General features: G+C 38.6%; 1 protein-coding gene across 2 annotated transcripts in view; it reads right to left on the bottom strand.

Moving 5' to 3' along the window:
• RAPGEF5 (Rap guanine nucleotide exchange factor 5) overlaps positions 1-25,323 on the bottom strand; it is a 135,423-nt gene that overhangs the window by 88,054 nt on the left and 22,046 nt on the right. Inside the window, exons 5-8 of one of the 2 annotated variants that reach the window (XM_034402445.2) lie at positions 23,927-24,095; positions 21,978-22,044; positions 12,568-12,616; positions 4,023-4,099 (exon numbers count right to left, since the gene is read on the bottom strand). In XM_034402445.2, coding sequence (XP_034258336.2) covers positions 4,023-4,099; positions 12,568-12,616; positions 21,978-22,044; positions 23,927-24,095 — 362 coding nt within the window. The remainder of the gene's footprint in view (positions 1-4,022; positions 4,100-12,567; positions 12,617-21,977; positions 22,045-23,926; positions 24,096-25,323) is intronic. The other variant, XM_087892702.1, reaches the window with a different exon arrangement.

Below are 25,323 nucleotides of genomic sequence, written 5' to 3'. Positions count from 1 at the left end.
AATTTTGCCCTTCCTGGATAAATTGGTGGAAGTTCTGGACTAACTCAATTGAAAGTCACCCAATATAGATCGCGAGCGGGTGAGGAAACGGCAGCCGCCGTTTCTGGAACCCAAAGATTCTTCAATAGAAGCTCTTTATGAGCTTTTCCGATCCCGTAGAGATGGGGAAACAACAGGGGAAGCCTTAAAGCCTCTGGACACAGCGCTAGCATCGGAGAGGAAATGAGACAAACCCCCCAAATCTACTGGAGAAGAAGCCCGCCCCTCGAGAGGGATTATAACCTTGTGGAGTGACTAAGATGGACTGAACCAGGGTCTCTAAGACTTTGAAAAGCAGCTGAGTGGTGGTGGAACAAGCACGAAAGAAGAAGACAAATTAAAAAGCAATGGAACTCTGAGTTTTAAGGCAAGCTGAAGAATGCTAATTTGCTTACTGGTGCCATTGAGGACTGCAGTGATAAGACGGAAGGGAGGAAAAGCTGTTTAGAATGGAAAGCAGGAGCAGCCATATTTAAGTCACTGAAGGGATTGGACTAATAACGCTAAGTACGATCAAAAAAAGGTGGGGGAGAAATCTCTCTTTATTCTTTATCTGCCAAAAGCTTGGGCACATTGTATATATTGTATATATTTATAGATAACAAGTTATTAGACATTTTAAAGTGACAAAGAAGTACCCATCACAACTTAAAACTTGCAGAAGTTATGATTTATATTTTAAAATTCATTTACTTATTAAATTATTTAAGTTATAAGCCTTAAGTATAGACTGTGTTAAGATTTTATAGAATCAGGAAAAAGAGGAAGGGGATTGAATGAAATTTAACTAAGACTCTTTGATTGTTATTGCAATAATTGATTGAATTGAATATTGATTGATTAATTAATTATTGATTCAGTATAGTGGGCTGTCTAGCAAAAAATCACTGTGGGATTAAAGTTTGATTAAACAGTGAGAGTAGATAAGAATAAATCCAGCTAAAGAAGTTATAGAAACAGAGGATAGAAACTCAGTGTTTAAGAATTTTATGTTAGCCTGGGAAAGTTTCTCCCGAGCACTAAAGATGTCAACAATATCTACCATAAGAAAACAGGGGAAAAACCAGCTGTAAATACTACAACGATGGCAGCATCACTAATGCAACAAAAAATATTAGACAGTATAGTAGGGAAAGAAAAGGAGAAAGAAAAAACTGAAATGACTTTAAATATCATGCAAAGCATGTTCTCGATGATACAGGAAACGTTACTAAAAACACAAGAAAAAATAGCAGAGAACCAGGAAGAAATGAGATTACTTCACACAGAAATAAAAAATGAAATTATTATTATTTTTTATTTTTTATTTATTGAATTTCTATACCGCCCTACTCCCGAAGGACTCAGGGCGGTGTACAGCCATGAAATAAAACACATAAATATACAAAATTTAAAATCGAATAAAATGAATTAAATAAATTTGGCTGAATTAATACCCATAATTTAAAATACCCATAATTTTAAAATACATTAAAATTTAAAATTTACACTTAAAAGGGAGAAGATTTAGGCGAGGCCCGCTTGATGAAATAAAAGCGTCTTCAACTCGCGGCGGAAGGTGCGCAGATCCGGGATCCTCCGTATCTCTGGGGGGAGCTCATTCCAGATCGTCGGTGCCCCCACAGAGAAGGCTCTCCCCCTAGGGGCCGACAGCCGACATTGTTTGGCCGATGGCACCTGGAGGAGCCCTTCTCTGTGGGAGCGTACTGGTCGGTGGGAGGCTGTTGGTGGTAGTAGGCGGTCCCGTAGATAACCAGGTCCTAAGCCATGGAGTGCTTTAAAGGTGGTAACCAGAACCTTGAAGCGCACCCGGAAGACCACCGGGAGCCAGTGCAGCTCGCGCAGGAGAGGTGTTACATGGGAGCTCCATGTTGCTCCCATAACCACCCGCGCGGCCGCACTCTGCGCCAGTTGGAGCCTCCGGGTGCACCTCAAGGGGAGCCCCATGTAGAGAGCATTACAATAGTCCAGACGAGAGGTGACGAAGGCATGAGTGACTGTGCGTAATTGGAGAAGTTAGGGGGAATATTAAAAATATGAATGACAGAATTGGAGACATACAACAATCAATAACCGAAATTGAACAAAGGATTAGGATAGCAGAAGCCAAAATAGTTTCAGTAGAGACGAAAGTAGAGAGAATGGAACAGAAAACGGCTCAAATTAATAAAGAACTGTCCGACTCCTTAGCAACCCTCGAGATGGAAAAGGCTTCATACTTCCTGTGGCTCCAAAATATTGCAGAAGAGAGAGATGAGGATCTTGGTGGAAAAATGGCTGAGATAATAGCAGAAATAACAGAAAAAGACAAGCTGGATATACAGGGACAAATAGACGAAACCTATCGTGTCCATACAAACTACATAAGGAGGCATCGTCTGGCATGAGAAGTACATGTCAGATTCTCAAAAAGATCAATCAGGGACAAGGTATATATGAAATCCAGAGGAGGGACGTTGACATACAAAGGTAAAGAAATTATAGTCCTAAAACAAATACGCCGAAGAATCAGGAATCAGAGACAACAATACCAGTTCCTAACCAAACAGCTGAACAGACACAACATAGCCTTCAGATGGCTAATACCGGAAGGGATCCTGGCCATGGTGGACGATAAAAAATACAAAATAGATACAATAGAGAAAGTCACCCAATATAAGGATTAAAGTAACATTTGGGCAGCTAAGCAGCTAAATAGACAAGATCTTTCAAAAGATCCTGTCTATTTTCCCATATGGAGCAAACAGAAGAAAGGGATTAAAATTAGAAACATGTACTCATTTATTTATATATTCAATTTATATGGCCTCTTAGTTGACCTACAATTTGGGGTGCATACATATTAAACCAACTAATTAAAAAACGTATTAAAATATACTCATCATTAAATAAGAGCACCAAAGGGTTAAGCTACCATCTACCAGTAGTGAGAACTTCACTGGTAGTACTTACCCAAAGCAGAAATAGTCAACACAATCCATTATGATGGATCCATTATAAAATTTTACTGCAATTACTGTCATCAGCCTTCTTCAAGCAATATGAGCCAACTCCCATAATAGTTAGTTAATGTGGCCTAATCCACCCCATCTGTTCATCTCAATTCAACATCAAGTTGAAGGCAGCTTCATACATCAAATAATGAAGGAGGCAAATTTGTTTCCATTTTATTGAATTTTAAACAGTCAACAGGGGAAATCATCCATATCCTCAAGGGCTAGGTTGCCAAGTGCTTTAATTCAAAAGCACATCTTAATTAGTGGTGGAGTCAGCCTGCTGCATCAAAATAAATGCAATAAGGTTTGAAGAAGGAATTTTTTTAAAAAAGTACTGCTGGAACTGACAATTGACAAAATATCACATCAATTTTTTTCTTCCCAATTTTTAAAATAATGTTCTTATTAAGCAGGGTAGGATAAATTCCAGAAAAATAGCTGTGATATAATTTCTTGCATGTATGGACATCTTGTAACAGAAATGCACTGTCTACTTGATAGGGATATGTTTTTTCACTTTCTACCCAACATCAGACTATATATCTCAATACTAGCTATAGCAAAGTTTGTTTCTTGAGCACAAGTTTCCAGACAGGTCCAAATTTTACATTCCTTTTCAGGAATTAAACTATCAACCTTTATGTTTTTACATGTGGTGTTAAGAAGATTTAAGCTTTAACCTAACCCTATAACACCTGCAAATTATATTGCCCAAAAATAATGTATTTAATTCAGTTATATTTATTTTAATGCAAGAAATCAGAATACTACAAATTGATCTGACTAAAAAGATAAATGTAGAAGTGTAACCACACACCTGATTTTCAGGAGGTTAGACCCTTAAATAGCAGAAAGCCCCAAACATAATAATGTAGTTTTGCATGTTGTATAGCTGGATTGTGGCATAGTATATAAGTATTAGCAATTTGTAGAATTTGTAGAAAGAGGATTCCCAATCTCTATCATGCATGAGTAATTATTTTTTACCTGTGCATCACAGATATCCTTCGACGGTTTATGCACTGTTGCCTCTCCACTGCAGATGTCATAACTTTGATTCATTGCTAAAGAAAAGGAAAACAAAAGATACCCATAAGAGCTTCTAACAGGAACTATGAAAATTAACATTATATCCATAGACTTGCCAGCAATTTTAAAAGCAACTTATTATCACATTCAATATGATTCACCATCTTCAAGAAATACTTTGATTACAATTTTAGCTTGATTTGATTTACAATGTTAGTACTGTATGTAGTGTAATAGTGTAGTAATAACCTCTTGATGTTAATCTCGTGATGTCATAGAATTAACAGAAAGTACAAGCAATATTTAATAGATGTTTATTATACCTCTATTCTACTTTCTTTCCACAGAGACCATTGGAATACTGTAAATACATATTTAACTACTAAAATTAGTTAAACTTCATTCTAGTAAAATAATAATATAAAAACATCTATCAGTAAAAAAAAATAGAAAAAATAAAATTAAAACAGTGAGGTATCACTACCAGATTCATTAGTGGGCAGTACTAACCATCAGGAAAAAATCTGGGACAAAATCTGTTATCAGTCATCAGTGAAGCCTTGCCATGCTATGAGCCTGTATTATTCTAAATCTCTCCTCTTTTTATCTTTACAGGAACTTCTTCAGGAGGCCTTCTCTGCATCTCATTTCCTAGACATTTCCATCCAGAAGGACCAAGAAGACAATTTTTGTGCCCTGGTGTTTGTCCTTTGGGATATCATGTTCCCTGAGATTAGACTTGCTGACCTTTTGCAATGCATTAAAAACCTGGTTTTGCCATCTAGTCTGGGATTTTACCAGTACAAATAAATCCATCTTATGATTGATTTGAATGTAGGACTGATTTGAATGTGCTGAATGTTCCCAGCAGTCATTCTATGCTATTAACATTGTGGGGGTTTTTTAATGGTTATTTTATCCTGTTTCTATTAATAATTGTTAGCCATCAAGAATCAAACATATTATTATGTATTATTATATTTTAAATTATAGATAGATATAGATATATAGATATATAGATATATAGATATAGATATATAGATATATAGATATAGATATAGATATAGATATAGATATAGATATAGATATAGATATATAGATATAGATATAGATATATAGATATAGATATAGATATAGATATAGATATATAGATGCACACACACACACACACACACACACACACACACACTTGTTAAGTGAATCACTACAGTTGTTAAATTACTAACACAGCTGTTAAGCGAATCTGGTTTCCCCATTGACTTTGCTTGTCAGAAGGTTGCAAAAGGTGATCACATGACTCCAGGACACTGCAACCGTCAGTGAGTCAGTTGCCAAGCAGCCAAATGTAAATCACGTAACCACGAGAATGCTGCAAAGGTCGAAAATGTGAAAAATGGTCATAAATCACTTTTTTCAGTAATGTTGTAACTTTGAACAGTCACAAAGCGAACTGTTGTAAGTCGAAGACTACCTGTACTATCCAATGAGCTTCACAGTTTCATCCCTTTCTTCAGTAAAAGACAAACTTCCTGGGTCCTAATCAAGCACTCTAATCTCTAGTCAGAGATTGCTGACTACATAAGGACACATACTTTATGTAGTTAGTCAGCAATAAAAAATGCTAACCATAGCAGAATACTAGCATACTGGTATGGTTCACACATTAAATTAAGCTACAAACATTCTTTACAAGCTACAATGACTATGTCACCCAATGTTCTATATCAAACAAATTACATTATGGCAGAGTGTGATGTTCTAATTTATAAAGTATCCCTTCTTATTCACACTTCCACCATAAACTTTTTAAAATTTTAGATAATTTCTCTGATGACCTATACCAATGATGGCGAATCTATGGCACGTGTGCCGGAAGGAGCATGCAGAGCCATTTCTCCGGGCATGCCAGCTGTTGCCCATTGCTCTTCTGGGTTACGGTGTGCCAGCTGGTCTTTGTGCACATGGGAGTGCTGGAAACTGGAAGAGCAGCTTCCTGGCAGGCATGAGCACTGGCCAGCTGGTCTTCGCACACGCATGCACGCCAGAAACTGGAAGACCAGGTGACCGATGCACATGAGCACACCAGAAACTGGAAGCTCAGCTCTTCTGCTTTCTGGCACTCTTCTGGAACTGCTGTTCAGGTTTCCAGAGCTCCTGTGTGTGCGCGCCAGGGAGCTGCTCTTCCGGCTTCTGGTGTTCCCCCAAATGCACGCTCCCATTTTGGTACTCAGTACCAAAAAGGTTTGTCAACACTGACCTATACCAATAATAGATTTTATTAAAAAATAATGTAAATTCAATCCTTTCAACCACATATTTTCCCATTGTTATATTTGTATATTTTAACCAAAAATTTTATTATACACTTGTTCTTCTGTTCCAAATTTTAGTAACATATTTTAGTAACTACATATTTGTTATTTGTACATAATTCTATTTCAAACTCAGCCTTACAATGTTCAAAATCACAAATTCTTTTTACTTTCAATTAGAGAATTTTAGAAATTAAAATACAATTGAAACTGGAGATCTTTGGAGGAGAATAGACAAAAAGTCATGGACTTTTGTTTTTATATATGCTTTTATACAATTTTTATAACTGCACTGATATTATTGTTGTTGTTATATGCAAAATATGCAAAAATGTTACGACAAACAATGAATGAATAATTGTTAAAGATAATTGAATTTACCGAGAGAACCAAATTGACTACTTTGATCAGAGAAAAGATAATAGTTTCTTGCTGACTTGAAACTTTTACAGACTTTTTGAAAGAAACAGACAAAAATAAATGTATGATTTATAGTTTTGATTATTGGAAAGAATATAGAAAACAAAGTTATTTTGCAACTATAGAGCAAGTATAAATTTATAATTGTAATAACTGCTCTAAGGAAAATCGGAAGTGGCTACTTTGCATCTTTTTCCCTTCTTTGCTTTCAAACTTTCAGTTCCTTCTTTGATTTTGTTTCCTTTTCTTTTTCTTATTCTATATTAGTTAAATTAGTCAAATTTTTAAATAATATATGAGTGCCTATATTTCTCTGTATGTATGTGAGAATCAGTCAGTCTCTCTCTCTCTCTCTCCCTCTCTCTCTCTCTTTCTCTCTCTGCATGTGTGCATGTGTGCACACGTGGGTATATAAAAGGGAAGTGGTACAAAGTGCAGTCCATCAAAATCAGTTAACTCTAAGAATTATTTTCTAAGATTTTGAATATATATGGAAAATAAAACAGTCATACATCTTGAATTCTAAACAAGTCCAGTTTCCTTTTCTGCATATACATAACGATACATGAGCACATATGTAAATATTCGTGGGAAATGACTGTTTCCCATTGTAAAACTCCTTTTTCAGGACTATTGTAATGGTTGCTGAATAAGTGTTCAATAGGCAAGCACTATCTGTACTCCAATCATGTCTCATTTGTATCCTAAGTTGTCATAAAATAAGTGAAGTTTGGCAATCTGATTATTTTTCATTCTTTAACTTCAAAATTCAGAATGTGCTCCTATCTTTAAACCACATTCCAAATAACTCACATATAGTATTTCAGACTAATTTCGGTCCAAGTTTGATTAATCCAGGTAGGAATAAATATGGGAAACTTTTGAGCAGCCAAATCTTCTCTTCAGTAGGCCATAAAATGCCCTTCAAATTGTTTCAAAATCTTGGTTTTCACAAACGTTGAAAATTTGAATATTCTGGAAAACTTTGACTGTAGCAATTATTGAGAATCTTTGAGTTGTAATAAGACTTCCAATAGAAATGACTATTATGACAACTGAAAGAATCTGCTCATTCCCTTGTTGAAAGCAAAAGAATTCATTTTTATAATTAGAATACAAAAACTATAGATAGAGCCATACATTGGTTCAATAATTCCAAACACAATGAATCCAGTCAGTCACACCTCGTTTATACCTACATCATTTTTTGCTTTATTGATGTAATAAGGCTCAGCTCCATGAATAAATGAAGGATAGAATGTTAAACAACGTCAGCTTGCTGAAGTGTAATTTCAAATGAATTCATATCCTCATAAGCCTAAGGAATTTAGGATGTTGATTTTTTAATAGCCACTTAAGAGATCGGGATGCTATGCCTTGTTTTTATTTCATTATTCCCTTGTGGACAAGAAGCATTTTCCTTCAAGATGTTTAACATAAAACAAGTAATGGAGTAAAGGTTTGCTCAAAAAGACTCTGGGTATACTTAACTAATTACTATTCTTGCTAAGCAAGGTTTGTTTAATTTCTTCAATAAGCATAGTCTTATCTGTTCTTAATGGAAGATTCACTTAAGATAATTATGCATTATTTCAGTTAAAATGAAGATTACTTCCTAGTAGTTCCATTATTGACTTTTATTGGTTTACCAGAAAAAATCCTATGCCAAATTGAAATCTATGTAAAATGGAATTGAAATTAAACTTACTTCCACAAGATGGTTTACAATGGATTTTAAAAAGAAACCCCCAAGAATATGCTTTTGTCTATTATCAGAATTAGCTGCAGTATGTTTGAGGAAAAACTTGAATTATGAAGGGTATTGTTCATAAGTTTATGTGCAGATTCTAGTTCCAAAGGTGCTTTTCAACATGCAGATTCTAGATTTTGTTTAAATGTTAGGATTAAAGACTCTGAATAGAAATTATGGATGCTATCACTAACCAGTTATGAAAGCATAGAGGAACTTTTAACAAAAAGAATAACCTGGAACTCAATGCATGAAAAATGTATACTAAAGTGCAATATTATGAGGGATGGTTATCATAACAGGAATATTTTAGCGTATTGGGTACTTTCACTCAAGAACAGGATATGTTTCTCTAAGTATCTACTTATCTCAGTATTAAAATTCAACCCATAGTCTTTGGTTCTCCTACAATGGCCTTCCCTAACATCACTATGCAGATTTAGCTGGACCAGGAGTGCACCAGGTTGGGAAACTCAAGTCTGCTATATTGTACAGAAGTGAATTTTTAAATTTATAATTTAAATTTATAAACTATAGACTTCAGAGATAAAATTTTAAACACAGACTAATTATTCGTACCGTATATATTCTGCAGCCAAACATAATGGAACAATATAACTAAGGAAAGTATCAGCTTCCTTTCTTTAGGTTTTACAGAGTGAACATTTAATATCAATACTAACTACTTTGTAAAGCTCATAATAAAATGCAAGACAAATCAATTGTTGGAAACGTGAATTGGAGAAAGCTTCCCTTCACTGACTCACACAGGAAAAGAACTCAAAGTTTTTAAGAAGATAACAGCTTTCACCAATGTTGTATATTCTGGATGTTTTGGAGTACAAAATTCACAGCTAGCATGGAGTCTAACTTATCCAGAAAGCACTAGGTTGTGTAAACTGAACTTTCCAATTATTATAGAGCTCAAATTGTATGTACAATAAAAACATGGGAAAGTTTCCCACCAGCCATATCAGATGTTTATCTTATGCATTACACTCAATATTAAAGCACCAAACAAATATTAAAAGTGCTGATAAACTGCATTTATCACACTGCTTCCAAAACACCATTAACAATCCAAACAGAACATGGTTTTGCTTTGAAAAAGTGCACAATTAACTAGAGAAGCAGTAGATAGTTAAATGGAAAAGAAAAAGAAGATTGCTGGATTAACACCATTCATTAGTTGAATTGTTATTCTTCATCTCAAATTTTTGTATTTTTAACATTAATAGATGTGTACAAAAATATAGATAGTCCTCAACTTACAACCATTAATTCAGCAACAGTGGGGGGTTGCCCCCAGTTCAGATTAGTTCACAAGAACCGGTAGTGATCTGCGCAAGCACAGAAGCGCACGCATGCATGAGCAATGCAAACCGGTAGTAAAGGTAACTAGAACCCACCCCTGTTCAGCAACCATTCAAAATCATGATGGCGCTGAAAGAAGGGATTTACAACCTGCACAGGAAGTTACACCTGCTGCAAGCCACCATGGTCACATGAACAAAATTCAGGTGCTTGACAACCTGACTGCCCTCATGACTAAAGGCATCACCCTCCCACTTTCCCCCCCATCCCACTCTGCTGACCTTGAGCCTGCTTCCTTTCTGAGTCCCACACCTTTTCCTCATTACTGCTTTCTTTATTTACCTTTTTCAAAAATCAGTTTGGGAAGGAAAATCTGCTGTCCAACCTGCTGTGTGATTTTCCTATCCAGTAGCCATGTGATAACTTTCCAGAAGCAGGCATCATTTTGGAAGCAACCATATTTGCAGATCATGAGAACTGCAACCATTCTCAAAGTGAAGCCTGCTTACGTAATGGCAGCATGCAGCTCCTGGATAGGAAAACTATGGGACAGATTGGCCAGTTGTCTTTCCCAAAGACGATCTTTGGAAAGTGAGGTGTGACTCAGGGGAGAAGGCCCAAGACTGTGGAACCCAACATGGAAGGAAGTGGAAGACAGGATGCCTCAGGGAGTAGGGAGTAGGGGAAGATCTTGGGAGGCAAAATCAGGCAAGTGTGAAGCAGGGAGGTACTGCAGTGTGGGCCTCTGCCAGACCTCCCAACACCTCCCCCACTCAAGACAACCTATGCTCCACTTCATAACTACAACTGGAAGAGCAGGGATTAGACTCATTAAATGGGCACCCTGCTTAATGAGTACCACAATTTAATGGGTAGGAATAATTGTAAATGTTAATTTTAGGGACATTAGTAAAATCTCATCACTTCCAAAATAAAATAATTAGCCAACAAAAAAAGCCTTTGAAATTCAAATTTTAAAAATTGTGATGTGGCCTGTTTGATACCCTATTATAAAGAATGTACACTAAGATCATTTTCTTTACTCGGATTCATTAATCACAAGACAAAGAAGCCATGCCTGCAGAATATCATTATAATGCTTTGCTTTGCTTATTTAGAAATAATTTATTCTGACTAACATGGATAACTAATATTTATGAGTCTGATATGGATAAACTAAAATTAGTCACATTCATTAAACATGGAAGAAAGACTATCTTTATCTGCTGTGATAGTTAATATGTGTTTTGTCAGATATGTACCCCCAAATGACTTTAAAGCCTGAGTTTTTTACCACAATCATAGTACTAACATTATTTCTTTTATAATTTTTAAAATATTTAATATTTAAATATTTATTTATTTTTATAAGGAATGTATAAATATATATTTATATTATATATATTATAAACAAATATTATAAACAAATATTTTACTGCAATGGCATTTGCTTGGTTTGAAAAACGTCTTTGTTCTCTGATGGGTTTTTTGGCTAATATTTTCTTAATAAATTCTCTGAAACATAATGAATTCTTACTGAAGCTCTCCCTATCCTTTCATCTTCCAGATATGTTGGGATATAACTCAAACTGGACAGCTCAACTGAAAGGGATTTTAGAAATTACCATCAGAGAATATTTCACAGCACTAGCACTAATTACAGGGACTGAGAGGGCATTTCTTTTGTGCTTTCAAGGGATACACAAATTTGCTTCTAAATGTAATTGATATAAATAACCCATGGGAACAGGGATAGAACAAGCTGATTGTTCTTTTTAGCTTTCACATTATTGTGAAATGGGCATTTCTTTTGTGTATCCATTTCAAATTTTTAACAGCTTTTCCTTTGAAAACGTGATCTATTTTCAATGACTTTACATGAGACCAGAAGAGATTCTGTTTTCATAGGCAAGCAAGGTTTCTCCCAATAACAAATATCCCAGAGCTCCTATTTTGACCAATTTCTACAAAATCAGGTAAATATTGACAATTTTGAAAAATATACTTTGGATCCTAGATAAACTACTTAAACAATGAAAATAAACATCACCTTCAAAATTGAAACCTATATTTCAAATTAAGGCAATGTACTAATTTATAAAATATAAAAATGCAAGCAAACAGAATAAATCAATAGATAGCCTTTGATTTACAACCATTCATTTAGTGAACATTTCAAATTACACCACCACTGAAAAAACATGACTTATCGCCAATGTTCACACTTACAACCATTGCAGCATCCCTATGGTTACGTGATCAAAATTTGAATACTTGGCAACATATTTATGACAGTTGCAGTGTCTGAGATCATGTGGCTACTTTTTTTTGCCTTCTGACAAACTCAATGGGGAAGCCAGATTCACTTAAAAACTGTATTATTCACTTAACAACTGCAGTAATTCCCTTAACTGGGGCAAGAAAGTGGTAAAATGGACCAAAACTCATTTAACAACTGTCTCACTTATCCACATAATTTTTGGGCTCAATTCCTGGCTGTAAATTGAGGACTACCTATAATACATCAAGCAAATACATCAAGTAAATATTAATTGTCTGAATAAAAAATGAAAAATATCTGACATATATATATCAGATATCAAATATCAACAATATTTTTTGTCACATTCAGACAATCAATTCTAGTTTTTCTTTCTTTGATTATATTAAAAAATGTTGTATATAGACAAAAACTTGGTATATTCACCTGATTTTCTTGCTTTCATAGCCAGAACAGTTGCCAGTTCTCTCTGCATCTAGCACATCAAAAAAAATGTGTTATAAATATGCTGATGGAATATATATATAAATTAATTTTACTATTTATGTTGTTTCCAATGGAACTACCACATAGTTTGTCTGCTGCCTAATCAAGGAACAGTAATGGAAACAGATGGAATTTACTCTTTCCAGCATTCCGAATTTAAGACCAGAATGAAGTTCAGCTGCAAGCCTAATTATATTTATTGAGATGTATGCTCCACTGAATGCAACAGAGCTGAACTATAGCATTAATTAAATGCTACAGGTATTAGCTTCATGAAAAAGTATTTTAACTTCAGCAAGGTTATGACCAAGCTATAAATCTTTAAAAATTGGGTAAGATATGGGGAAAATATATAATTTTCATCACATTTGGCACACAGAGTTCCCTCATTTCATTAAACGTCTTCTCAGAAATCACTTATCAACAAACTCGACTAAGCAAGGATAAATAGAAAAGAGTCTCCAATATAAATCTCACAAATAAGCAACTCACATTGGCCCAATTTGTGAAGGAATTTGAAAGTCTATACAGGATTGTAATTTATATATATATATATATATATATATACCCTTTTATCAGTTTCCTGACCTCCTAACATCTTTCACTGCCTTATGTACAACTTTTACATATTATTTTAACTAACTGAAATAAACTATCTTTGACCAAAAGTGCACCCTTTGCAGTTATTTCCTGCACTTGAACTAACTTGGCATTATTCAACACAGCTGTTCTCATTCAACAGTTCCTCGCCCTTCTATTGTTTGGAGAGAACATGCATTTCCTTTATTTACAGGTTTCAGTCTGACTCATCAAGAAATAAGTACTTAGAAAAAAGGACTTTTAAATGTACATAACCAAAAGTAGACCCTGAACTGGAGAAAGAAAGAAGTGAAAAGATAAAGTTGAAGAGCTACATCACTCACCCAGGCATATTAGTTATACATAAACCTTTATTTTACTTTATGCAGCTACAGTTCAATTAATATTTTATATTTAGATTATTATTGGTTAACAGTGCTTAACTTAGAAAATGACTAAGTGCTTGCGGTAAACCCAATCTATTGATTCCATATAAGAGTAGTCTAAACAATTAAATGCATTTTTTACTTTATTTGTATATTACCCATTCTCTGAAGACTCTGGGCAGCTTCCAATCAAAAATACCACCAAGCAAAATCCATCCTCAAAAACAATAATAAACTCTCTCATAAAATAAATACAGTATCAAAAGAATACTGCATTCAAAAGAAAGGTGTACAAAAACACAAGTCTGGTAATTTAAATGTTCAAACCAGCATGCACTTTGGATAGAATAATAATGACTTAATTGCTTTTCTGAACTCTGAAAGAGGAGCACCCTAAAAGAAGGGAAGGAGAAGAGTATGGGGATAGCCATATGCTCTGTGACTTCCAAGTTTCTGAGTTTTTCAGTTAACCAAGGATCCATGAGAAGAGAGTTACTGCACTCTGGTCAAACACTTTAGTTGTCCCTTTAACTAATGTTCATGGTCTCAATCAAACTGTCCATCAGAATCTCAGTTCCTAAGCACCTTCTGAAAAACCAAATAATTCTTTGAAGATCTGGGACAGACTGATTTAACAGATCCTTCTTCACAGCAGAGAGAGTTGTATATTAAACTCTGCAGCCATTAGTGTGTGAACTATCCATAATAAGGACCCAAATTCAATGTCCCTCTGCATTAGGTCCATAGTTATCTGGCCCATTCCAGATTCCTCAGCAGGGAAGCCTGATTAACTTGTCCTAACATCCCCAGACTGGGAAATAAGATCATTATCTCAACAATTAGGTTGAACAACCGTGACAAAGTGAAATGGATGACTACAACTACCCCTCTACAGTATCTTAGGACCCCAGTTAATGCTAAACCTGAAATCCCAGGAGCAGACTCCCTAGAGACACCGGCCCCTCCTCCAGGTTTTTGAAATAAAAACCAGAGGTAGCCTCCTATCCACAATTAAATTGTGGGTGGGTTTTGATGTTTTTTTACAGGCAAACCCGGCATTCAATAACAATGTAAGAGAAAAGCCAGCAGAGTTAGGGGGCAGAATTAAATATGTAATCACCTTAAGAGTCTAAGTCCAACTCTTCATGAATTCTGTTGACCCTTATCTGGCACCAGTTTAGCACTGATCTTTAGTTAACTAGATTCTTGTGTATAGGCTTGAATAAGTTTTCTGTGCCACTACTTAACGTATGATTCTTATCCTTTGCAATTGACAAGCCAGAATCCCTGGTTCTTGTGAAGAACCTGAGGGAGGGGATTAGTAAGAGCTATCAAAACCTCCTTCTCCAAGGCCTGGCCTGGTCTCAGTGTTCCATTTTACCTCTTAGTGCCAACTATAATCTCATTTCACTCATTTTTCATTTCACAAAAGCCCATTCTGGACTGCATTACCCCCTACAGCCCAAAAATCTCTGCCATCTACCTGGGCCAAATCAGTCAAAATATTTCCAGAATTTGAAGCCCTTCAATCAGCCCTCTAACCCCACTTCCACCTATTTTCCCATGCTATTCTCATTCAAAATTCAAATGATTTGATTTGATTTTGATTTTGATTTTATTACATTTCTATACCGCCCTTCTCCCGAAGGACTCAGGGTGGTGTACAGCCATATTAAAACAAACCCATCATAAAATTAAAAACTGTTAAAATAAATTAAAGCAATTTGGCCATTATTAAATTCCTTAGCTAAAACCCCTTTAAAACCAATTTAAAACCCATTAATTTATTCGGTCAGGCTGGCTTGATTGAACAATAGAGTCTTCAGAGCACGACAGAAGGCATGGAGATTGGGGATCCTTCTTATATCCGGGGGCAGCTCATTCCATAGGGCAGGAGCCCCCACAGAGAAGGCTCTCCCCCTGGGGGTCGCTAGCTGACATTGCTTGGCCCCTGAGGAGGCCCTCTCTGTGAGAGCGTATCGGACAGTGGGAGGCATTCGGTGGTAGAAGGCGGTCCTGTAGGTATCCCGGTCCTAAGCCATGGAGCACTTTGAAGATGGTGACAAGCACCTTGAAACGCACCTGGAAGACCACTGGGACCCAGTGCAGCTCGCACAAGAGAGGTGTTACCCAGGAGCGACAAGTCACTCCCATAACCACTCGTGCGACCACATTCTGGACCAGTTGGAGCCTCCAGGTGCTCCTCAAGGGGAGCCCCATGTAGAGAGCATTACAGTAGTCCAGACGGGAAGTGACAAGGGCATGAGTGACCGTGCGTAAGGCATCCCAATCCAGAAAGGGACACAACTGGGAAATCAGGTGAACCTGATAGAAAGCCCCCCTGGCCACGGCCGTCATATGATTGTCTAAAGACAGCCGCGTATCCAGGAGGACGCCCAAGTTGCGAACCCTCTCTGAGGGGGACAAGATCTCCTCCCCAATAGCCAGCAATGGTATCAGTTGGCTATATCGGGGTGCCGGAAACCACAGCTCGGTCTTGGAAGGGTTGAGTCTGAGCCTGTTCCTCCCCATCCAGATCCGCATAGCCTCCAGGCAACGGGACATCGCATCAAGGGCATCATTGGGGTGGTCTGGGGTAGAAATGTACAGCTGCATGTCATCTGCATACAGTTGACACTCCACCCCAAAACCATGGATGATCTCACCCAGTGGCTTCACATAAATGTTGAACAGGAGGGGCGAGAGGACTGACCCTTGCGGCACCCCACAAGTAAGGTGCCTCGAGGTCAACCTCTGTCCCCCCCATCAACACAGACTGTGTACGGTCAGAGAGAAAGGAGAAGAACCACCGCATCACGGTGCCTCCCATTCCCAGTTCCCCCAACCGACGCAGCATGATATCATGATCGATGGTATCAAAGGCCGCTGAGAGATCTAGGAGGACCAGGACTGAGAAACAACCCCTGTCCCAAGCCCTCCAGAGATCATCAACCAATGCGATCAATGCCATTTCTGTGCTGTATCCCGCCCTGAAGCCCGACTGGCATGGATCTAGATAGACAGCTTCATCCAGGTATTGAGGGAGCTGTCACGCCACCACACTCTCAACAACCTTCGCTGCGAAGCGAAGGTTGGAGACCGGATGGTAATTAGCTAATACAGCCTGGTCCAGAGAAGGCTTCTTGAGGAGGGGCCTCACCACTGCCTCTTTCAAGGTGGCTGGGAAGACACCCTCGCTCAGAGAAGCATTTATAATCCCCTGAAACCAGCCTCGTGTAATCTCCTGGGAGGCCAGCACCAACCAGGAGGGACACGGGTCCAATAAACATGTGGTAGCATTAAGTTTCCCCAAAATCCTGTCCACGTCCTCGGGAGCCACAGGGTCAAACTCCTCCCAGATAACATTCTCAAGATCCGCCCCTATCCTCCCATCCGAGGCTACCCAATCGGAGTCCAGGCCATCCCGAATCGGAGCGATTTTATCATGCAGATATTGCACAAAATCCTCAGCTCTACCCTGCAAGGGATCATCCCGCACTTCCGCCTGCAGTAGAGAGCGGGTCACCCTAAACAGGGCGGCTGGGCGGTTCTCTGCAGATGCAATAAGAGCAGAAAAATAATTAGATTTCGCCACTCTTATTGCCACTAGGTAGGTCTTGATATAAGACCTCACCAGTACCCGGTCAGATTCGGTGCGGCTGGCCCTCCAATCACTCTCTACGCGTCTTTTCCGGCGCTTCATCTCTCTCAGCTCCTCGGAGAACCAAGGAGCTAATTGAGATCGGCACTGGGTCAGAGGCCGCAAAGGCACAACGTGGTCCAAAGCTCCGGCAGCCACCCTGTCCTAGGCGGCTACCAGTTCTTCAGCCGAGTCATGAGCCAGAGCCTCTGGGAATGGCCCAAGCTCCGTCAGGAACCTATCCGGGTCCATCCAACCACCTGGTCGGTTCCGTCTCCCTGTGACGAAGGGAAGCGGCCCGAAAGTCTATCCGAAGGAGCGAATGATCTGTCCATGACAAGGGATTAATGACTAACTCCCCTAAATCAAGATCATTCAGCCATTGACCAGAGGCAAAAATCAAGTCCAGTGTGTGTCCCCCGATGTGACTGAGGGCATGAACTAACTGGGTCAGGTCCATGGCCGTCATGGAAGCCATGAACTCCCGAGCTGCTTCCGACGTTTCACCGATAGATGGCAGGTTGAAATCCCCCATGACCATAAGTCTGGGGGTCTCCACCGCCACCCCAGCTATTATGTCGAGCAGCTCAGGCAGGGCTGCTGCCATATGGCAGGGAGCCAGATACGTGATCAGTAGGCCCATCTGCACCCCATGCCCCCACTTCACAAGGAGGGACTCACAACCGGCTACCTGAGGAACAGTGGCCTCCCTCGGATCCAGACCTTCCTTAATAATCACCGCCCCTCCCCTGAGCCCCTCCCCTGAGCCCTCGGCTGATGAAATGCATGGAAACCTGGTGGGCACATCTCAATGAGGGGCAGCCCCCTCCTGGCCCAACCAGGTTTCCATAATCCCCACCAGGCACCCCCTCCTGGATTAGATCATCAATGAGGGGGGATTTATTTACAGCAGACCTGACATTGCACAACATCAGCCGAAGGCTCGGGCCCTGAGGCTCTGTGCAACCGGGGTTACAGGAAGCGCCATGGGGGCCGGAGCGCGCCATCGCTTGCAAGTAGCGGGTGCATACCCCCCGAACATAATACGGCCCCCTGCGCCCGCCATATCTACCCCTCCCACCCACTGTGCTAATGGACAGTGTTCTGTCCCCGTCCCCACACACACACAAACAGCCAGCCAGGGGTTAAAGAAGTACTCGGCACACACAAGGTTCGTTATCAGGAACTTGGCAGCAATACGATAACAGTCTGCCAAGTGCTTTACTACAAGAAGAGGGAGTGTTCCTCCACCAGATAACACCAACTAATACACACAGTTTTCAAAACAGTCCAGCTCAAACATGAAACCTTCAGCAGATCAGGCGTTGTACAAAGTGCCAGAAGTTAGCTTTGTCCGTCACAGAATCTAAATGGCCACCACACTCTCTTATATAGCCTGTGGGGTGTGGTCCAGTGACTCAGCTTAATCCCTGGCACGCCTCCTCATCTGCTGCAAACATTTATCTCGCCTTCATTGGCGTGGATCCAGGAACGACTTATCACTCTCATCACTGTCATTGGGGACACCTGACTCCTGGTCAATCTCCTCTCCCTCGGCAGACACCTGAGGCATTGCCAGAGAGGAGGGGCCTGGAAAGGGAGGCCTGGCCGGCTCCTCTCCTTCATGTTCGGAGCCTTCTTCCTCCGATAAGATGGGCTCAGGGGTCGGAGCCACAACAGACAGGCCCTTCACCTCTTTCCCCGGCACCCTTTCTAAACCCTCTTCCCCCCTCCTCCCGCCATGACCCTCAGACTCACTCTGCCGTTCTGAAACTCCATGGACCCCCCAGGTCCATTTTTATCCCCAAATGACAATGGGAATCCTAATGTCACCCAGGTATAGCCCTCTGACTCCAAACCAAACTCCAATCCTAAAGATGGCCTTTTGAAATTTTTAGTGAGAAGACATAACGACTAAAGCCAATGGAATCCAAAGTCTTTGCTGCCAGTAACTGCACTCTTATGAATTCTTTCAGTATTTATAAGACTCATTCAGTATACAACTGTTCTGAAACAACTTTCAGAGCTACCTGAATGTCACAGAGTTTTCGTAGAGTAAAAGCCAATTGAAGAAAGCAACCAGTATCTCAGACTTTCTACAATCAAGATAAAGCCTTCTTTGGAGTACCATCTGTCTCTGTTGACCATCCATGGATGCACATAAGTCAGGGAGGAAAAAAGAAATGGCAACCACCAGTCCAAAGCCATTAACCTCGGGAAATACTTCATGGCCCAAGTGGTGCTCTAAATCTGGGCCATAGCACTGCACTGCTTTCCAAACATCATTAATGGCTTCTGCTGATCTGCTCCCTCTTTACATCTCACAATTTATTTCCAATATCTTGCAGCTGGCAAAAGTCTTGTCTCAAAATGTGCCTTAACGATTTAGCTTTTTCCTTCAGTTTCTGTGCACCTGATGGCTTGGATGTGTAATAGGATAGTAAAATCACCCTGAGAAGTACCAAGTAGCAGCCCATCATGGTTGCCATTTTTATTATTAATCAATTTACTATTTAATCATCTTCTAAACATTTAGATATTATTATGCAGTGGGACTGCTTTACTGACTATAAAGATTAATTAGAGTCTGCTATGTCTAACATGCAGGGGTGGGTTCTACTTACCTTAACTACCGGTTCACAACGGGAGCACGCGCGCAGAAGCTTCTGCACATGCGCAGATCATCAATTATGACATCCGGGAGGGTGGGCGGAGCCTCCCACCATTTTTACTACCAGTTCACAAAAACAGGATAGAATCGGGAGCAATCCACCACTGCTAACATGCCATGAAGGACCACTATATGGTTCTTCAGATTTTGTTGAGCTATATTTTAAATCTGCTCTTAAAATAGCAATAGCACTTAGACTTATATACGGCTTTAGAGTGCTTTACAGCCCACTGTAAGTCATTTACAGAGTCAGCATATTGCCCTCAACAATCTGTGTCCTCATTTACTGACCTTGGAAGGCTAGAAGGCTAAGTCAATCTTGAGCCTAGTGAGATTCAAACTGCCAAACTGCAGGCAGTCGGCAGCCAGCAGAAGTAGCTGGCAGTACTGCATTCTAACCACAGCTCTTAATCACAGCAAAATGTGAGGAATTATGGAACTTGAAACCCAACAATACCTGAGAACCAGGGGTGAAATGCTCCCAGTTCAGTAGCGATGGCGGCGGGTGGTTCAGAGAACCGGTAGCAAAAATCTCTGCGCCCCCTCTCCCCATGCCCAGCTGAGCCGCATTATCATCAGAGGCTTTTTTTTTTTACTTTTAAAAGCATTTTTTCTACAACCTCTTCCAAAGAAAAAATGCTATTAAAAGTTAAAAAAAAAAAAAAGCCTCTGATGATCGCACGGCTCAGCTGGGATCATCAGAGGTTTTTCAAAGCATTTTTTTCTGCAACCTCTTGGCCGAAGAGGTGGTAAAAAAAATTGCTTTGAAAAGTCTCTGGCAACTCCCAGCTGAGTTGCCTGATCGGCAGAGAGGTATTTTTTAAAATGCCTCTCTGACGATCCCAGCTGAGTTGCCTGATTGGCAGAGGCTTTTCAAAGCATTAGAAAAAATGCTTTGAAAAGTTAAAAAAAAAAGTTGGCCACACCCACCCAGTCACATTAACACCCCCCCAACCAAGCCACACCCACAGAACCGGTAATAACAAATTTTACATTTCACCCCTCCTGAGAACCACCTTACCAGTTTCTGATTTATAAATTCAGTCTACATGCTAAGCAAAAAAACTGTATTTCAAAGCTATCTAAAATCAAAGAGATCCTTACAAGCATGTTTAAAAATAAACACTACAATTTCCATCAACACCAGTATGACTGATCAACTGTCAGGGATGAAGGGCACCATAATCCAAAGACATGAGGGTGAAAGCTATTGTATTTATAAAAGTTAAGCACATTCTCTTATGCACAGGGTTTCTAATGCTGCCAATTGATGAACAGAAAAAAACTGTTTTAAACATTTTTTTTTAAGTGTTATCATTTTTACAAGATACATAGCTCAGGTTATTTCTTTACTCTTTTAGTTTTGCTTATATATGCACTCAATTGTTAAATGGGGTTTGCATGGAACAAGTGCTGAATTATTAAACCTTTATTTCAGTTGAAATTAAACGAACAGTACAGCAGAAATACTGGCCCACGGTGGTCATTTTCAGATATCTTGGCCTAATCCTTGGTATTAATGTTTATTTTCATGTGGATAGGAATCTGAATTAATAGTTTAATGTCTGGTCTTCCTGCACACTCTTGTGCAGAGAGCTGAATAATGTGTTGCCAAATGAAGATATTTTGGGAGCTTGGGATCATAAAGTCAGAATTGGCAAAGATGTTCCAGGCTAATGCAGACCAGTTGTACGTGCCCAATTCCTCTTTAACTGGCTTGAATTCAGTGGACCTCTGAGAAAAATCTTTCTCAGCAATGCCTTAAATACTCTAAACAAGCGACATGTATTTCATATTCTATTATGCAAAAATATCTCCCAACTTCAGTAATAATATATCTTACTGTCCAAGGATTTTTAATACTCTTGCTTCGCATTTTAGGTACGCTTACCCTGAGTTTTTTTATTTTAATAACTAGCACTGTTCTACAAGTAATATTAATTACTATCACTGTTTCCTTTTCCACTGCTAATCAATAGTGGAGGATTTACAGTCCAGATACAAATACAAGAAATGCATTGTTTAAGTAACTAATTAAAATCATCCCACAAATTAATCTTTAAGAAAGGCTTACTGCTGCTGTGAGACGAGCAAGAATTTCTGCATTGCTTTCAGCTGTTTCTTCTATTCTTCTGTTATCCCTTTTGAAACAAAAAAGCAAATAAAAGCTCATAGTACATCTGAGGTGTAAGATTGGTCTGAATTCCCTGAAGGCACGGGAAAACAGAGAATTAGACTGCTATGACTAAGACATAATGCTTAGATTTGCCAATGTAGTATTTCTGCTATGCAAACTACACTGGCTCTTATTTTCTTCCAGGTACAATTCAAGGTTCTGGTTATCATCTTTTAAACCCAACACAGGGTCAGGTTATCTGCATGAATGCTTCTTCCTAAGGACATCTACCCATTCTACCAGATCAGATAGGTGGGCACGCTCCTAATCCCTTCTCTTAAACATTACCATATTATGGGAACTAGGAAGTGTGCCTTTTTCATAGCAGCCCTGGCCCTCTGTAATAGCCTTCCTTTTGAAGTTTGGCAGGCCTTTACCCTCCAAGCCTTCCAAAAATCTCTGAAGTCCTAGCTTTTCCCATACATGCTGGGAAGAGATGTGGTGGATGAGAGGATTTTATGAGGAACGGTATGTTAAAAATTAGGCTTAGTCCTAGAGGTTTTTTTTTTTTTAATATTTATGGTTTTAATATATCTATATATTATATTATGTTGTCATTGGTGTTTTGATTGCTGATTGGGAACCGCTCAGAGCTTGATATCAGATGTATATGTCAATATAAATGATTAATATATATTAATATAAATGATTAAAACGTTCCTAACACCACTACAACCAAATGCCTTTATTTTTATCGAATATGTTTATATTAAGAAAATATAATGTTATAGGTTTGTTATTACGTTTCCTGGAATGACATAACTGAACAGCAACTTTAATTTAAGAATGGCACCCCAAGAAAATAAACTCTTCAGTTTAATTTCAAGGAAGAAGAATTAAAGTTATAAACCTCAATTATTAGCTTCTTGTGATCAACAGGTAGAATCAAGAAAGCCACTGACTTTGCCTCCAGTGAGTACATGAAACCTAGCAGATTACTGTATCTGATGTTTTAATCTCAGTTTGTCCCATCAGTAAATTTCTTATGAGATTTTTTTTTTAATCTCATGTTCCGCTGTCCTCTCTCTATTTGTCATTACTCGTTGATTATTTTAACAGTCCTGCTCTTTAATTTGTCACTATGTTAAAGTAACATGATGTGATAAAGCTCACATATTGTCCTAACTCATCGATTCTTTAATCAAGATTATTAAATAACCACAATAATACAGATTTATATTATGGTGATGGTAGTTGAGATCACAAGTCAAATTAAGCCAAAATTAAACAGCCTCAATTATGACATTAGTGCTATCTGTGTACCTAATTATGTATTAGGTTTGATGTTTTTTTGCCCATCACTAACAAAACTAATTGAGACCAAGATAGTAACCTTTTAGTTTAACTAAAATTGCTTAAAAATAAGGAAAACTACAACATGCATGTTTGTTAGATACTGTGATATACGTGATTACAAAGATACATAAGTAGCACCAGGTTTTATAAAACATAGAAAGCAGAAAGTAAAAAGATAGGGTTTATTGCTATTCACAAGCAAATATCCTGTTCATTTATTATGTTAAGTATTAAGTTTATACTTTGATTTCTGTATAAATCGTAAGAAAAAAATACTCTTTTTAACATAGTGGTTTAGATTTATTTTTATAAACCTAAACCATTATAATCATTTTTACAATGGTACATATGTTATATTGATATTTATATATAATATTTCACACTAGTGATTTAGGTTTTTTTTTTAAAAATTACTTGCAATAGTTTTAAATTGTATTAAACTGTTTGAAAAGGTAATTCATAAGAAACTGACTCATAACATACTGTAAAATTCAAAACATATAATGTATATGTGAAGCAAGTCAGTCAGTAACTAATAGAAATATACTTACAGCTTACACGTATTCATGCTTGGAGAAGTAGCAGGCACCATCTTCAGTAGAAATTTCACACCATTTTTCCATCCTTTTTCTCCTTCATATTCACAGAATAGGTATGTGCATTCATCAGATGAGAACTGGTAGAAAACATACCTGTCTAGAAAATATATCTGCTTATCCACTGTTTAAAGAAAAGGGGAAAAATGATTATATATATTTTTAAAGAAATGGTTCTTTCCTGATTATCACAAGTCAAATACATACATGCAACTTTAGTCTACAATTCATTAAGTAGAAAAACCTGGCATTTTGTGTATAAACTTGAAAATTATACAGAGTTAGGGGAATATTTCTATGGTGGAACCTCTTCCCCAAGAATTCTAGTACTGTAGACTAGTTAGAAAGGTAGAAAACAAATATTCTGAAAATGGCATAAACCAAAGGGAAACAATACTTCCAAACCACTGCACGACAAATAACATGAGTGTGTTCACATCATGTTTTTCAACCACAGCAACCTCCAGCATGCTGGCTGGAGACTTCTAGCTGTTGAAGTTCACATGTGTTTAAATGGCTAAGGCTCAGAAACCTACTGGTCTATGTAGTCAATTTGAAGAAGATGGCAAAGACCAATATACATATGCCAACCAATTATTTCTTCACAAGTTTTTGTGTAGGTAGAAGACCAGTGCAGCTTTCATCAAACAGCATTTTACTAATTATCACACTATCAGTGAGTTATGCCTCTTTAAAAATTTTTTATCATTTTCTGAAAAGCTCTTTCATGATAAACTCCTATAAAGACTCCTATAAAGACTCCTTACAAGATGCTAACCAGAAATAACATTATTATAAAGCACTCTGTTCAACAAACAAAGCCAGGTTAACTAAGAAACTATTCTCACAGCATACATCCAAATGAAATGGTTCCATTTTGTATTGTAGAACTTCTTCACTGAGCGGAAAAAATAAACTGCATGCATCAGGGGTGAAATGCTCCCGGTTCGGACAGGCTCAGGCGAGTAGGTAGTGATGATGGCCGGTGGATCGGAGACCCGGTAGCAATGGCAGCTGGAGGCTCCGCCCACCCATCCCATTCCCTGGAGTTGGGGAATGCACCATTCCCGGACTCCTACTACTCACCTTTCTCTCCTGCGGCTGACTGTCAGGGAAGGCAAGTGCCCGAAAGGTAGTGGAGTCACTCACTCTCCTTCTTGAATGAGCCGCTCTGGTCCACATGCCGGCTACGCAAGCGCACATCATTTATTTAATTCAGCAGCAGGTTGGGTGTGCGCTTGCGCAGCCGGCGCATGGACCAGAGCAGCTCATTCAAGAAGGAGAATGAGCGACTCCACTACCTTTCGGGCACTTGCCTTCCCTGACAGCCAGCCGCGGGAGAAAGGTGAGCA

This window comes from Pantherophis guttatus, chromosome 4 (assembly GCF_059756535.1).
Source record: "Pantherophis guttatus breed Tessera chromosome 4, ASM5975653v1, whole genome shotgun sequence".
Taxonomy (NCBI): domain Eukaryota; kingdom Metazoa; phylum Chordata; class Lepidosauria; order Squamata; family Colubridae; genus Pantherophis; species Pantherophis guttatus.
Note: the sequence above shows the minus strand (reverse complement) of the source record. Positions and strands in the feature narration are given on the sequence as shown.